The sequence below is a fragment of the Serinus canaria genome, chromosome 3 (genome assembly GCF_022539315.1).
Source record: "Serinus canaria isolate serCan28SL12 chromosome 3, serCan2020, whole genome shotgun sequence".
In the NCBI taxonomy this organism is placed as follows: domain Eukaryota; kingdom Metazoa; phylum Chordata; class Aves; order Passeriformes; family Fringillidae; genus Serinus; species Serinus canaria.
The window spans coordinates 52,584,741-52,599,891 of NC_066316.1; the positions used below are offsets into that span (position 1 = coordinate 52,584,741).

The following is a 15,151-nucleotide window of genomic DNA, read 5'->3' on the forward strand; positions in this document are numbered from 1 at the left end:
TGTGCCGGACGCACGCTTTCCCCGTGCCCTCCACGGGCTTGGGAAGCGCCGAGCCCGGCGCGGCCCCGGCAGGTGCAGGGCAGGGCAGGGCAGGGCGGCGGGGCCGGGGGTCTCCAGCGGGGCCGGGGCCGTGCGCGAAGGGGCCGCACAGGGGGGCCCGGCCGTGCCCGGGGGTCGGGGCGGCGCCGCCCCCGCACCTGTGTCTCTCCCGCCCGCCCCTCACGGCTCGGGGGCTGCCGGAGGCTGAGGGCCGCGGTGCCCCCTGCGCACCGGGGACGTCGAAGCGAAGCCGGCGGGGGTGCCCCGCGGTTGGGCGAGGCCGGTGCCGCGCTCGGCAGGCGCCGGGGGGAGCGGCGGGCAATGGCCGGCGGCGGTGAGTCACCACCGGGCCCCACCTGCCGTACTTAACCCGCCGCCGGGCGGCCGGCGCCGCACTCGCGGGCTGCGCTGCCGCCGTGGCCGGGAGCGGCTCCTTCCTCCTCCACCTCCTCCGCACGGGGCGCTCGGCAGAGGCGAGGCAGGCGCTGCATGAACGTTTGTGTCGGGAGCAGCAGAAGCACCAGCAGCCCTCAAAATGCCGAAGCCGGTGAGCGGGGTGCGGTGGGAGGGAGGCGCTCCGCGGGGCCGCACCGGGGCCCGCCCGCCCGGCGCTGGGCGTCGGGGGCTCGCCCGAGCCCGGGCGCTCGGCGGGGCGGTCACCTCCGGGTGTCGCGGCGCGGGCTTTTGCCGGGCTGGAAGGGCTGAGCCCCGGTCCCTGCTTCCCGCGACTGGACGGGGCGTTGCGACTCCAGCGCCCGGGGAAGTTCTGCGCGGCGCCGGGAGGGAGCGGCGGGCGCCCCGCTCGGGAGCCACATCAGCGGCTGCTTGGAGCGGGAGGGATCGCTAGGGCGGCTGCCTACGGGCGCAGGGCCGCGGGCAGGACGGAGGCGCCTCGGGTGGGCTGGAGGATCTCCTGGCCGTCCCGCCGCCGGGAAGGGGAGCACGGAGCCCCGGATCTCCGTGCTCCAGAGATCAGGCGGTGGATTGCTCGGTCTTGCAGCGCTTCCGTGCTAGACATGCACAGAGCTCCCGAGTAACTCTAGAAAGAAGAGCTTTCATCACGCTCCCGCTTAAAATGATGAAATGATTCAACTGCGCCGGCTGCCATTTAGTATGCTTGTGGCCTATGCATTTATCTACAGGAAGCATGTATGCATCTGTAAACATAGGAAAAAGCTTGTTCCCTCCTTGTTTTGCGATCTAAAAACTAAATGCTAGGGTCTCTTAAGAAAAGTTCTCCACACTGGTCTTTACCAGTCATTATCGAAGACCTGTTTCCTTTTTTGGTTGTTTTTTTTTTTTTTTTTCAGTTGAACGGTCTTTTTTATCCCTCCTTTCTCTTGACACCACCACCTCCTCACCGCCTCCTCCTCCGACCTTCTAGTGGGTCTGTTTATTTTATTTTAAAGTCTGCTGCTACTGTGCCGGTTAGAGACGGTAATTCCCTTGGGGAGCCAACTGCCTAATGCGGAGCTTTGAGCAGTCGTTGGAGCAGACGCACTTTTGAACTTTGAAGAGCATAATCAGAACAGATTGTTGTTACTATCTATTTTCAATAGAGGCGGTATTTCTTAAATTGCAATGCAGTGAAGGACTTATGTGAGTATTAGCTCACTTAAATGAAATGTGAAATAAGAGCAAACAAGCTTATCTGGGTGGTAATAAGTAATTGATGTTTTATCACCATAACGTTAAAGTTAGTTGAACTTTTTTTTTTTTTAAAGCATTTAGGTTAACTTACATAACAGTTTCTAGAAACCTAACAAAAAAAAAAAAAAAAGAAAGCCAACCCAACAAAAGACAAAAACTCTCCAAAACCAAACTGTTCTCAGTCCTAAGAACTGATAAATCTTCAGTCTCTCTAGTTGTATTTCATCAGTAGGAGGTGATATATTGCTGCATATAATAACATCTAACTGAGAGGGCCCTTCTGTAACTCGGGAAGCAAATATATAATTTATAAAGTATGGATATAAAAGGTTGTGTGTGAATAATCTCTTTCTGCCTTGTTAGCTGTTGCTAATTACAGAGTGCTTTCTTGAAATATCCTGGTTAGAATAATCTCAAATCCTGGTTTAGGACTAAGTTGCACTGGAAGCCATGGATAGGTGTACAAAAACTCTTTAATCTCTTAAAAAAATACAGCTGTGTTTATCCTTTTGCTTGGCAGTGCTAGGTTTGTATTCCCTCAGAGATGGTGATTTTTCTTTGTTTCTTAGCTGAGTAGCCAGTGAATAACAAAGGTGGATGGAGAAGGACAGTAGTACTGTAAAGACTTCTGAGATGTGACCTACTGGCTGGGATTTATGGACAAGACTCTGTGTCAATACTTTGTAAATATAAGCTTTTTCCTTATTTAATCTGCTGTTCAGTGGGGCTAACTGCCATTTTATTGTAAATGGAAGAGAGGAATTTTGCAGAGGCTGTTTTAGTAAAACACACTGTTCACTCTGTCTCCTTTAGACTGAGACTGGATTTGGATCCTTCCCAACTCAGCTCATTATTCTTAATACAGCTAAATAGGATTCGTGTCGGTTTGCATGGAGAGAGGATGTAAAGCTGTCACTCCAGAGGCAGAACTGTACTCAGGACGAATGTGACAACAGCCTTTGGCATGTGTGAGGAATGATAGCACGACCTCTTGGGATGCACAGGGAAGCAGTGTGTTTCTGCTGGGTATTTAGCATGGATGCTAAATATTTATTACCTGTGCTTGTTTGCATGTGTCTTGTCTACATGGCATAAGTAAATACAGTATTGCTTGGCAGACTTCATGCTGCTGTGTGAAGTCTCACACACTGGTCATCAGTTATTTACAAGTAAATAACTAATGACCAGTGTGTGACAGAAAGCAAAATTTTGGCAACACCTTCCCCTCTGGCCACTCCACCCACAACACAATAAGCTAAACCTTTATACGAAACTGTTGTTTTAACAAAAATTATTAATGTGCCCACAAAACTTACGGATCATGTTTGTAATTTATTATTTCACAGTAAACAATTAGCGAATCCATTAACAGCAGGACATTAGTAATTTTGTGTCTTAATTGAGTACCAAAGTGAAGTGCTAGAAAGCTGACTTCCCGAGTCTGTGGTAACATTTGGTCACAATTAGTTGTATCTGAGGCATGTTTACCATGCTCAAAATAAATGTTAGTAAAAGTCTAGAAAATAATACTGAAATAAGTATATTTGTTAATATAGACACGTGTTAATATGTAATTTAACACAGCCATTCTGCCATGTGTAACAGTTACAAAGTAATGAGCTCTCTCCAAGGTAAGCTATAAATATATAACCTATACCCAGTTCATGAGGTTTATGGCTGGGAGTTCATCAACAGTTCAGATGCATGATTTCTATCTAGTCTGTACAGAGGTTCATTAGGCTTTACAGGTACTGAATTATTTTGTAAGGGGATGCAAAAGGTGTCATCTTGTCCAAGTCTTGCTGTGTTATCTGGAAATGAGTGAAATGCTAAATAAACTTACTTACTCAGCCTTGCTTCATTTCATTACTGGAGTGTCTGTGTGCTCTGTGCATTTTTCCTAGATTCATGGTTCTAGTTTATTTCTGATGGTCCTTTAGGTGGATTATATCCTCTTGCAAAACAAGCCAATCTAATAAATTGTGGCTAGAACAGCATGGCTGCGGGCTAATGAACAGTACTTACCGAAGGAGAAGGAAATGTGATCTCGGGTCTATAGAGTTGTTAATTTGATCTGATCTACCAGCATTCTTGGTTACTTTATTGAGGGTGGATGGTTTTTTGTTTGGTTGGTTTGGGTTTGGGGTTTTTTGTTTCCTCTTGGGGGGGAAAAAACCAAAATGTAAATCTTCACAAGAAATTAAGTTAGCTTTGCAGCATCGCATTTGGTTGATGTGGTGTCACACAAGAACGTCTAATACTTGTGTGAATGTGTATAAAACTGTGTAAAGAGAGGACAGCAGTAAATGCAGTCTAGCAGCTTTTGGTCCTAGAGAGAAAATAGAAGTGAATAATATCCAGAGGCACCTTTTTTTAATGCCTTTATTAATGGCCTGTGGTCAGAAAGCTGAGTGTAGTAATGAAATCTGTTCATGTTATTCTGCTTGGGGGGAAGTATTATTGATGCAGAGGGCCAACATGTAAAGGGGATTGAAGGACTGGGGTAATAAATTCCCTTTGCACATAGTTAAACTTGGAGGGGTGGGGAAAGAAGGTCCCTCACTAAATAGGTTAGAAGGAGATGGATAGTCAGTGGTAGTATAACTGTCCTGTTGTGCATGTTGTCTGCAATGCATAGGGCTTCTCTAACAGAAGGCATTAATAGAAGGTTCTAGTGAGAACTTTCCTTTATTGTAGGTACTTACCTGTGCCCAGGACAGACAAATTCGAAGCAAAACTTAGAGAGTGGGTTTGGGATGACCACAGACAAAATTCCACCTTAAGATAAGAGGGTGCTTGGCTATTTCAGCCTGGTAGAATTCAAGGAGCTATCTCTTCCTTTACCTGTGTAGTAAAATGTAAGGAATTTAAATGCCAAAGAGGAGAAAGAATTGCTTTAAGCACAATTTGTGGTTTAAAAGACTTTAAACTTTTAGAACAATTAAGCATGTATGGGGGGGAGGGGGTTGTGAGTGGGTAGGATTTTTTTTCCCTTCCTTGTTGATCTTGTTAGAAGACTGTTCCAAGACCTACCATCCTTAAGATAAAATTTGACAGTACACAATTTAATGCTGCTGCCTGTAGGAGTGGGGAGCTGGGACTGATGTCTCAAAAGGGTTTTCCCAGCCTTGTGTTGTTAATAATGGGCTGGTGTGAGCTAGGCAATAAGTGGTTAGACAAGTCCTCCATACCTGTTTGATGTTGAATATACATGTGTGCTGTCTTCAAATTGTTTTTCAGAATACAGGTCTTCTGCCAAACCTTTATTTGTCCGTGAGCAGACTATGGCATTAAAATTTAACAAGTTTTCGATAAGCTGGCCAAAAAAATATGCAAGTGCAGTGACAGGAATTTATTTCTAAATATAAACAATTAATATTATTAATTGTTCCAAGATCTTCTCAATTTATTCTTGACTATGCGTCTTCTAACTACACAGAGTGGTTTTATCTCAGAGCACTTTACAGCAGATTCCTGTAAGTGGACTGAAATAAAAATACTTTTTCATATCTTTAAGTGTTCACAATCAATTAAAATACTCTTAGCTTATGGAAGGCTGTAGATTTAGTCAAGAATAAAATATTACCCTTTTAAGCACCAATTGCACTCCATCAGGTGATACAGTGTATGGTATATTTGACACCAGGAGATGTATACTCACTCTGGGGCAAAATGGAAACCCAAGGAAGCTTCCATTTGCCAAATGCCAGAACTCCCTTACATTTGCCAAATGTGTCACTCACGGCTGCAAAAGAAAGGTGGAGGATTCTATGAGTAGTAAATTTAAAGAGATGAATAAAGTTATAAGAGAATGAGTTCACAGTTTACCAAAACCCTTATTTACTGTGTGAGCTGAGTAAGCATTTCCGAGGGCACGTTGTTGTGGGATGTTAGCTGCTACAGAGAAACCGAGGGTGTTAACTGTTATGTTAGTCACTAATTAAAGAATTTCTTAACCTTCTTAAAGGTCAGAAGGAGGGAGATAAGCCTTCCTGTTCTGTTCTCTTCCTCCACCCACATGAACATCTTCCTTTGTCCATGAAAAAAAGCTGTGATATGTCAGGACTTTTTGAGAATAAGACTTCTTGATGACCACTGAAGATTCCCACATCAGTGTCATTCTTGTTTGGCACCCTGTGCCCAGAGAGCTTTACATGCACTGTAAATCCCATAATCACTCGATTGACCTTGATGGAAGGCAGTGCTGCAGGATCACTGAACCACACTGCACACTGTTAAGTAATGTGCTTTAGCTGTGTTGTGTGCTTGCTTTGAAGCCTGGTTTCTGCAACAGATCACATTTACCCTGTGAGCTGAGAAGTACGGAAAACAGCAGTGTATGCACCTAGGAGAGAGGAAAACTGTTCCTATATGAGGCTGGAAACAAGGCATAGCTAAGTGTAACTACTAACCATGCTGCCTCCATATTGCTCATCTGTTCAGATCCAGATTTTGTTTCTCTTTCTAGTTCCTACTTCATAGTGGGGAAATTCACTTGCCTTCTCTGCATCTGCTCTCATCTTTCAGGTGCTCAGCTGAGGCTGATGGACACCTCATAGTAACAGCTGTCCATTAAGGAAAAATCCTGACTCTAAGAATTAACATGCAGGACTCTGCTTTCTAACTGAGTAAATAATAAAAACTCTTGCTGATAACCATGGACTTGTATTTGGCTGCCTGCTGTGTAGGCTTAGTGGAAGAGATACTAACTCACCTACACAAGGCCTGTAGACTTTTGCTTTCTTTGAGAGGGGAGTGTGTGATTGCCCTGTTTGGTTTGTGTGCATTTACTTCTCCCTCTCACTTTCACAAGCAAGTGCTGTAGCTATTGTGTAAAACTCTGAGGCGTTGCTATCACCATCTCTTCTTTTCTTGTTTTTGCTAGAAGAAGTCCATGCTTGCTGTAGTTGTTCTAACCTCAGTGTGAAATGAGTGTGAGAGAATTCTCTGGGGATGAGTGGATGGATGTCCTGTTGCTGAATCTTGAGCAGGCTTACAAAACTCTAGAGTGGCTCAGTTCTGCCAAGAGACCACTGCTGCGTAGATGCAGAGAGCAGGTCTGTGAGCTGTCTGATACCTGAAGAAGCAGAGACTAAAAAAATCTCACTTTTGAACCCAGGTGCCTCAATTTAGCCTGTGTAGCCCAGTAGTTGACTTCAAGCCTGTACTGTAAGTTCTGGTCTTCAGAGTTATTTGTGGGAGCTAAAGTTGTTCTTCAACACCTAGCTGAGTACACTTAGCTGGCCTAACTTTTTGTTTCTGTAGAGATAAGTGATTGTACAGAGTTCCTGCTGCACAAACTGTGGTGTGTGGTGGGGTGATTTGCATAATTGATACTCAGTGATCCCAGTGTGGGGGCGGATAGATCTTCCTCCATAACAACTGTCACAGCTGTGCAGACAAACTCTTGAAAGGTACTTTATCTGCTGTCACTGTGCTCAAAGTACACTTTGGGAACCACTGGAGCATATTTGTTTGCCATTACACATCAATAGTGAGGGGAGTGGGAAGAGTTTCATCTCAGAAGCCCTTAAGCTGTTTTACGGGTTACGAAGGGGTACTTTGGTACTTTGCCTGTTCTTGCAATCACTTTTCCTTGATGATTTGTAACTGCTCAAGAGCAATACCTTTGTGCTTAGGTGACATTCCAGGACTTGCCATGACCTACCTTTATCTGGGAGCAAATAGTACCTGTTGCATGCTGTTTGAAGTACCTGCTTGAGAAGTGGAAGCATTGTAGTGTATTGCTCATAGATCAGATTATCAATCTGTCAGAGGTGATCACATCACAGAACCCCACTAAGAAATTTCACAAATGCCATGAAGTGTGTTCCACTGAAGTCTGTGAGTAAAATGAAGGAGGCTGATATGGAACAGGTAAAACAGAAAGGTGGAATATCAAACAAAAATCTCTCTGACAAAAGGATTTGTATCTAGAATGCAGAATGAACAAACATCATTACTGGGCCTTGTGTGACTTGTTGCACTGCTCTTTCTCCCTAAGTAAATGGAGTTCATTTTCCTTCTGCACTTTGATGTCTATATGAACATGGCTGGCCTTGTAGGTCAGGCAGATGCCCTTGTAGCCTAATAGTACACCTCTGATGTTGGCCAAAAGCTGATGCCTGAGGAAGAGTATTTCAAAGATACGCACTGTTGCTTTCCTCTGAGGTATTGGAGGTTGAAAAGTCCTATATAATGAGTTACTAAATGGATTTCTGTGAACTTGTCCAGTCTTGCTTCAAAACCCTGTGAACTCCAGCATCCATAGTATACTTTAACAAAGGCTGTCCTAGATAACCTTCACATTGTTTGGAAAGTTATCTACAAACCTCCTTGCTACAGTGCTACATGAACACGAGTTCCTTGTCTAGTCTGTTCATGTAGCTCAGGAGTTTATATGCTCTTATGTCTTTGCCTCAGTTAATTTCCCTCCAAACTGAGAAGTCCTAGCTAGCTTAGTTGATCCTTGCATGGTAATTATTTGAGCATCCTTGATCTTCTTCCAGTTCACATCTGATGAAAATACAGCTTTGCATCCTGTAACGTCTCTATCTGGGAAGAGTACAGTTACTGAGAACATTTCTCCAGTAGTTGTTTCTTGGATGCCCTTAACTCCCAGGTCATAGTCCTGTGAGATAGTAAGTCACAGGTGATCCTTGTATCCTCTCAGCCCACCCTGTTCCATTGTAATGTGCTGCTCTTCCACCCCAGAAGAACAACCACCACAGGGTCTATTGAAAATGTTGAGAGCTGTATACAGTCAGGCTGTGTTGCTGCTGTCAGACTTCTGATTCTGTAATGGCACTGGGTTTTCCATGCACATTGCCCTCTAGAAAATAGATCTCTGCCTAAGCATTGGAATAAAAGGCACCAATATTGGTGCTCGGATTCAGGGGAAGCTCTAAGACTATTGTAGCTTTTATGTAGATTATTCACAGCTTCAGATCCTGCCCTTGTTTGTACTGAGGAGTTTACCTTTTGTAGAAATCGTTGTGTGTTTGTTGCTTCCAAATGAAAAAAACAAGCAGAGGCATAAAACAATGTTTGTGTTCCAGATCAAGACTGTAAGATACTAATTTATTTTTTTCTTTTCTCTCAAGGGGATTGCAGAAGGTTGATATTGCTTTATGTAGTGTAAATATTGGAGATGTTAAATTATTTAGAAGACTCTGAAATTATGATGAAACTTGATAAACTCATTATTATCTGCACTTGTCTTATGTTTCTGATGGAAGACAGCAGATCTGATCCATTTTGGATTCTGAGCAACTTCTTGTGATAAAGCTTATTTGAGGATTGTTTGTGGGACTTGCTGTAAACTTCATGTGTAAAGCCCTAGTCTCACAACTTCATTATGTTTAATTAGATGCAACAGCTGTCATGATAAAACAGTCTGTGTATGCAGGAGTTTGATCCAGTGGCCTCTAGCTTTCCTCTGTATTTATTCTTTATGTACAAAGGAGCCATTGTTGCTGCACTCTGTGTTCCTAAATCCATCCTAGCATCCATTGAGGGCAAGTGACACATCCAGGCAGTGGTGCTATGTTGAGCCTGTTGTCACTGGCTGTGTGTTCCTCCTTTAAAGAGCAGACTGCTGCTTGTACACAGATATTCTAAAAATGCTAATGGAGTATTATACAGCATCAGAGAGTCTTTAAAGTGAACATTAATGTATTTCAATGAAACACCATAAACCCTCCTGCTTCTTCATAATATTGTGTTCAAAGTAAATCTTTCTTACATCCCTCACATGGAGTGAGGGCAAGTGTTTTGCATGAAAAACACCTGGGCTCCTTGACTGTACAGGGCTTTGTTCAAGGGCAGTATCCTGGGGCCTTTCAGACTTACTCTGCATTGCTTTATGTCTTGCCAGAACATAGAGCTGTGCCTAGATAATTTCACATTTAAAAAAATTTAATTTTAGAGTTTTAGATAGGCCTCTGTCTCTCAGTTTTTCAACTTGTTCCTGGCTTGAGACAGAATGATGCTGTTTGCTTGTCAGGAAAGAGCTGGGGGGGGGATCAGTGACCGGAGAAAGATTCTTAATTTTTTTTTTTTTTTTTTTCCTGGGAAGAGTGTTTGCTTGGTTTTACTGTTTCACTGAGCAGTTGTTGTTAACTGTACCGAGCTGACCAGAGGTGGAGAATGCTGGAAGTCTGTCTGGGGCCTAGGCATTTGGGAGCCAGGGCTATCAGAGATGTACTGTCACTTGCACTTGCCACACCTGCCTGAAATCTTCATAATCTTTTGGCATGCAAAGTGTCACTGCTTGACCTAAGATAAAGAACTGAATTGCAGCCATGGCTGCTTCTTGATTTTTCACGCAGATGCCTACTATGCAGTTATTACATGCTGACAGAAGAGATAGTAGGCCTTCATTAAGGGAACTGAGATAGGCATGTAATTTAGTTTGGCATCTTCTGCACATCTAAACATAAAAAAGTTTGAATTTGCATTCTAGGATTATGTTCATGTTTAATTATAAGGACAGTTTCATGCTATATTACAAAGAAGAGTTAAGTGGCATGGCTGCAATATTGAACTCCATGTATTTGCTGTCTTGTGACCTGTTTGTGTGTGTAGGCAGGGAGGGGGAAGGTCATTCTGAAAATTCTACCCACTTTGTTAAAACTGGAATTTCTGGATGACTCCCCACATCTGGGTATCGAAGGTTTTCCTGCTCACGTGAACCCCCCTCCCTCCACTTCATCCAGAAGTCTGGCTTTCAGATTTCACTCCAAAATTTTTCTTGGCTTCCCCTCAAAGTTGTTTTTTTCACTTCCGAAAAACTGCCACAAAGGAAGTTGTGTTTTTCACCGTACATGAGAGCAAATACCTGGGCTCCTATTGCCTTGACTAAACTTAAGAAGTTTCAGTTAAGTATAACTGATATAGGTATTGCTCCTTAAATGCTGAGGACTAGTACCCCCAAAAATATGATTCTGCAAGCTGTTGCAATAAAGCTGACTAGTAGTTAATAGTACTGGACAATTTTAAAGTAACTACTAGATTATAGATTATTATATACAACTCAATTTAACCTCAGTGGTATTTCTCCGTCTCCTGGGAAGGTATGCAAGGTTTTGAGGAACAAAGACCAGCCTACTCGGCTCTAATTTTACCTGTTGCAAATGCAGCAATACCTAACTGCTTCATAGACTCTGAGGAATTCCATTGGAACGTGACTTAATGTTCCCATTTATTTGCAATGAGGAAGCAATGTTTAACACAATGAGATCTGAAATGGAACACGTCCTTCAGTTCACAGAGGGGTATTTTGATTTAGCATGGTATGCTGGGAAACTGGGTCGGTCAAATGGGTGCAACCAGCTTGCCTTGTCAGCCAAGGGGATGCCAGTGAGGCCGTCTCCAATTCACATTTTGTGAGCTGCTGAGGCTCTTTTCTTCCTTGTCGGCAAACTGCTGCCCAGTGTGCAAGGGAAGGCTCCTGGCTGCTGTGCTGTGCTGCCACTGCCCTCTCTGAAATGCTCTGTGTTAGGCAGGCAGTGCATGAAAGGTTCTAACGTGGGAGTGGGGGAGGAGCATGTGAAAGGCTTTCTTCATTGCTGGGCTGTGCAGTTCTTTCCCATTCTCATAGGAATCAGATTCTCTTTCCCCCAGAAGAGAAATGGTGGGTCTGTCATTTGCCTTCTCATTTCAAGTTCTTGGACGTGCTTTAAATCATAAAAATGTAGCACTGGGAAGGACTTGGACCTGTGTTTTCTGAAGGGTGTGTGGAAGTGGCTACATAATATCATAATGTCTTACCACTCCAGCAATTATTGTTGCTTGTCATGTTACCCAGCCTGCAATTAGAGGGCTTTTTGCTGGTTTCCTTCATGTGGGTTTAGAAGTTTTTATAGTCTTCTATATAAAACATGTCATGTTTCAGACAACTCCCATTTGGAAAGGGATCACTGACATGTTTAAAAATAAAATCTAGTTTGAAACAAACAGAAAACCTCCACAAACAAATAAAAAGCCCCAAACACACACAGATTAAAAAAAACCCCAACTGGCAACCAACCCAGAAACACTTGACTGTACATCAGTGTAGACTTTCCTTTGATGAACTTGCCCCCTTGCAAAAGAAGCATTTGGATTTGGGTGACAGCATTCCATCTAGCAAGTCATCAAGGCAGGCAGAACAGAATAGTCACCTGCTGTAAGGCTTCCGGTGACAAATACGCTCAAGAATGTAATTTTCCCCTCTATGTAATAGCATCACACCAGGAAATATGGTGTTTTTCTGGGGATTATAATAAACCACATCCTCGTCTACACTTCTGCTGTAGCCCATTGTTTGCAAGCCTGTAATTTGTTCATCTTTGCCTCTTATCCATTCTCACCTCTCTGAGTGTAACACTTGTAGCTATTTTTCAGACCTACCAACATCCTTGAATTCTAGTACTGTCCTCCCAAAAGATTTATTTGTTCTTGACTAGGTGCTGTTCATGATCTTGTAAGTGCACTCCATCTTCCAGGGATTGTGAGAAAACTTTGTTTTCTTATTCCCTCACTCCCACCACACTCACATCCCATTTTCAAGACCTTGACTTGACAGGAAAAGGTCAGAGTATGTGTCCTTGCTGTAGTTCCAGCAAGACGAAGGTGCTGAGCCCAGCTGAGAGGGAAGCTGTGTTTTGGCAATCCTGCAGCAGTGAATGGACTTGATCATTTGCTTGATATTCATGACATTTGTCTCCTATTCTGAAAGAAGCTATGGAAAATGTAGGTACACATCTTGTCATTTGGTTGTAATTTCACATGGCTCAGATTTGTTGTACGCCTAGTCTGTGTTGAATGGCACCACATCAAATATGTTATTAGATTTTATTTGATCCATCAGGCAGGTTATTCTGTCAGAGAAGAAACAGAATTGTCTCCATGTGTTGTGTTCGTGATATGCTGGTGTTCATAAAGTATATTCTTAAGAAGTATACCATAAATTGAACTAATATTTCTGCAGTTGCTTCTGTGTTATTTGTGCTACTTACCTTCTCAGAGTTGTCTTCCCTGCACAGTCTCTGAACCTGTTGATTTAAGTAACTTGTGGAGGACAGAGGAATGCAGATACTGAAGTGTTAGCAGATTAGCTCTAAGCTCTGAAGCTGCTAGGATTTTTTTCCCTCCTCAAAGTTGAAAATTTTCCCATAACAGTTTCCAGGAGCTGGGACAACAGTTACTCCATCAGTTAGGACAATATCTTTCTTTGTTGCTGGACCTGGAACCAGTGAACACTGCTGAATGGAATGTGGAAGAATAGAGAGCAGTTTCATTACTCTTCTGATGCTGCTGCATGAAGTTGTTTTTCCTATTACCAGATACTTAATCACTCCACGCATCTGTGAACAGCTCTGGTTGCTAAGGTCAAAATGAGATTACTTTGTCCTTGCAGATGCATTGCAGCCCAGGCCAAGAAGCTTGCCTGTTGTTTATTCCATTAGTAGTTGCTGCTTGCCTGGTGAAGGAGTAGACCTGCAGAAGTGAGGATTAATGCTACTACTTTTTTAATACTATTATTAATGCCACTGCATCCTCCTTGTTACAACTTCTGTGTTCCTTCAGCACAAGCAAGTCCATTTCCATACAGTCAGTGTGTGTGCAAAAAGGCTTAACAGCTCTGCACGCTGTTTTTCATAGACTGTGCTGTGCTCTGCAGTACAGCAGTTCAAAATGTGGCTGATTTGCTTAAAGGTACCAGTGACTCCTGGGATTTCCAGACGTCCAGTGAATGAAGAAAACAAGGCATGTCTGTCTAGATTTCTCCACTGCCAATTGCCACCACTTGGGAAGACACTGCACTTGAAAACCTGCTGTTTAGGAGACTCTGGTCTTTCTTCCTCCTTGGAAAGGGGAAGGAAACATTCCTGAGCATTGTCTAAGGCATTTAGACCTGCCTAATGACAATGATAAGTGACACAGTTAAGTGCCGGTTTGTCCTGTGTTAATGGGTAAAAGTTGGTGTTTAGTGCCCTTTATCATATGTATTTACTAAAATTAAATTGTATGGTCATATTTAAATGACTTGCACAACTTCGTGGTTTCACTAAACTATTTTATTATGCAAGTGAACTCTTCGATTACATGCATCAGGGTGCAAAATATCCACAATAGCATAGTGTGTCTGAGAGCTGTGGGTTTTTTATCCTGTTCTCCCTGCCCTTTCCCCTTTAGTGTGTGATGTTTTTCGGTGGAGCTGCAGTATCAGCAAAGGGATGGTTAACTTCAAAGATACAGTGTTGCCTGCAATCAGATACTGGTTCTGCACTTAAAAAAACCCCACAGCTGTATGTTCAGTGTCCAACGCACCTGAAAACTGGGTGTTTGTGAGAGGATGGGGTTGAAGAGGCAATGTCTTCTTGGGTTCCTATCTAGGTCTGGATTCTTCCACAGACATGGTGCCACTCAGCTGCTTGGCAGTGTGTTGCCTCCTTAAGAGAGTGTTCTCTGAATGTTTTTCAAATGACACTTTAATTTTTCTAGTTACTCTACTGATATGCATGGACTCTGAAAGGCTGCACCTGCCCCACAGATTGATCTACTGACTTAGCATTAGAAAAGATGCTGTTTTATCGGCAACAAAAGAAACAAATGCATGACTTAAGGGCATTGCTAAAGCACAGAAGATTCCATTCTAACTACCATTGCTTTCCATCCTGTTACAATCCTTTAAACTGTACTCTGAAGTTCTCTCTCCCTCTGGCCTTCATCTTCTATTCTCTTGTTGGAGTTGGTAAGGTAGCTAGCACGTTACAGGCCAGTATGAAGTCATGGAACTGGTGTTCAGTCTTTCAGTGTACTAAATTCTTCAGCTTCATGGACAGTTTTTCCTTTTAATGTAAATGGCATTGCCTTCTCAACAGCATGCTTTTTCCTTCTGGATCAAATTTGTTAGAAATTTTATGCATCCTAAGACAGGAGAATAAGAAAAACTTTTGTTCTGTAATGTTTTTGTATGCACAAGCAAACCTTAAAGGTTTGTCATTTTAGGTGTGTTAGCCTCAGACATAAAAGTAGAATTATTGATTAGTTAAGGTTGGGAAGGACCTTAAATATAATCTATTTCCAACCCCCAGAATAATAAAGTGTTATGACATTGGCCTATCATGAAAGAAGTTACGTTTTGCTGTCCAGGATTTTTAGTGTGTTTTGTGCATAAAAGCACATATTTTTTAATATAACCCTTATTTAATGTATAACAGCCATGTGCTGTTCTCTCCACACCCTTGTGCTCTTAAAAATGAAGAACTGTTTTCATTTTGGGTATGGCTTCAACATTGTCTTGGATTGCTGCCAGGATTTGGTAGGATCTTATAAAGGACATGCCTTGCCTAGACAGGGTGAGCAGAACTTCACTTGTGAAAGTTCTCCTAACTGTGTCTTCCTCTTTTTGTTGCTCATGGAAATTAGTTTGAGTTCTTGGTTGTTTTCCTCCCCAACAAAACCTGAATTGGTT

At 43.0% G+C, this 15,151-nt stretch overlaps 1 protein-coding gene across 1 annotated transcript in view; it reads left to right on the top strand.

The window, feature by feature from the left end:
• The first annotated feature begins 416 nt into the window (after nucleotides 1–416).
• EZR (ezrin) overlaps nucleotides 417–15,151 on the top strand; it is a 36,889-nt gene continuing 22,154 nt past the window's right edge. The window contains exon 1 of the mRNA XM_009095305.4: nucleotides 417–586. Coding sequence (XP_009093553.1) covers nucleotides 575–586 — 12 coding nt within the window. The 5' untranslated portion in view covers nucleotides 417–574. The remainder of the gene's footprint in view (nucleotides 587–15,151) is intronic.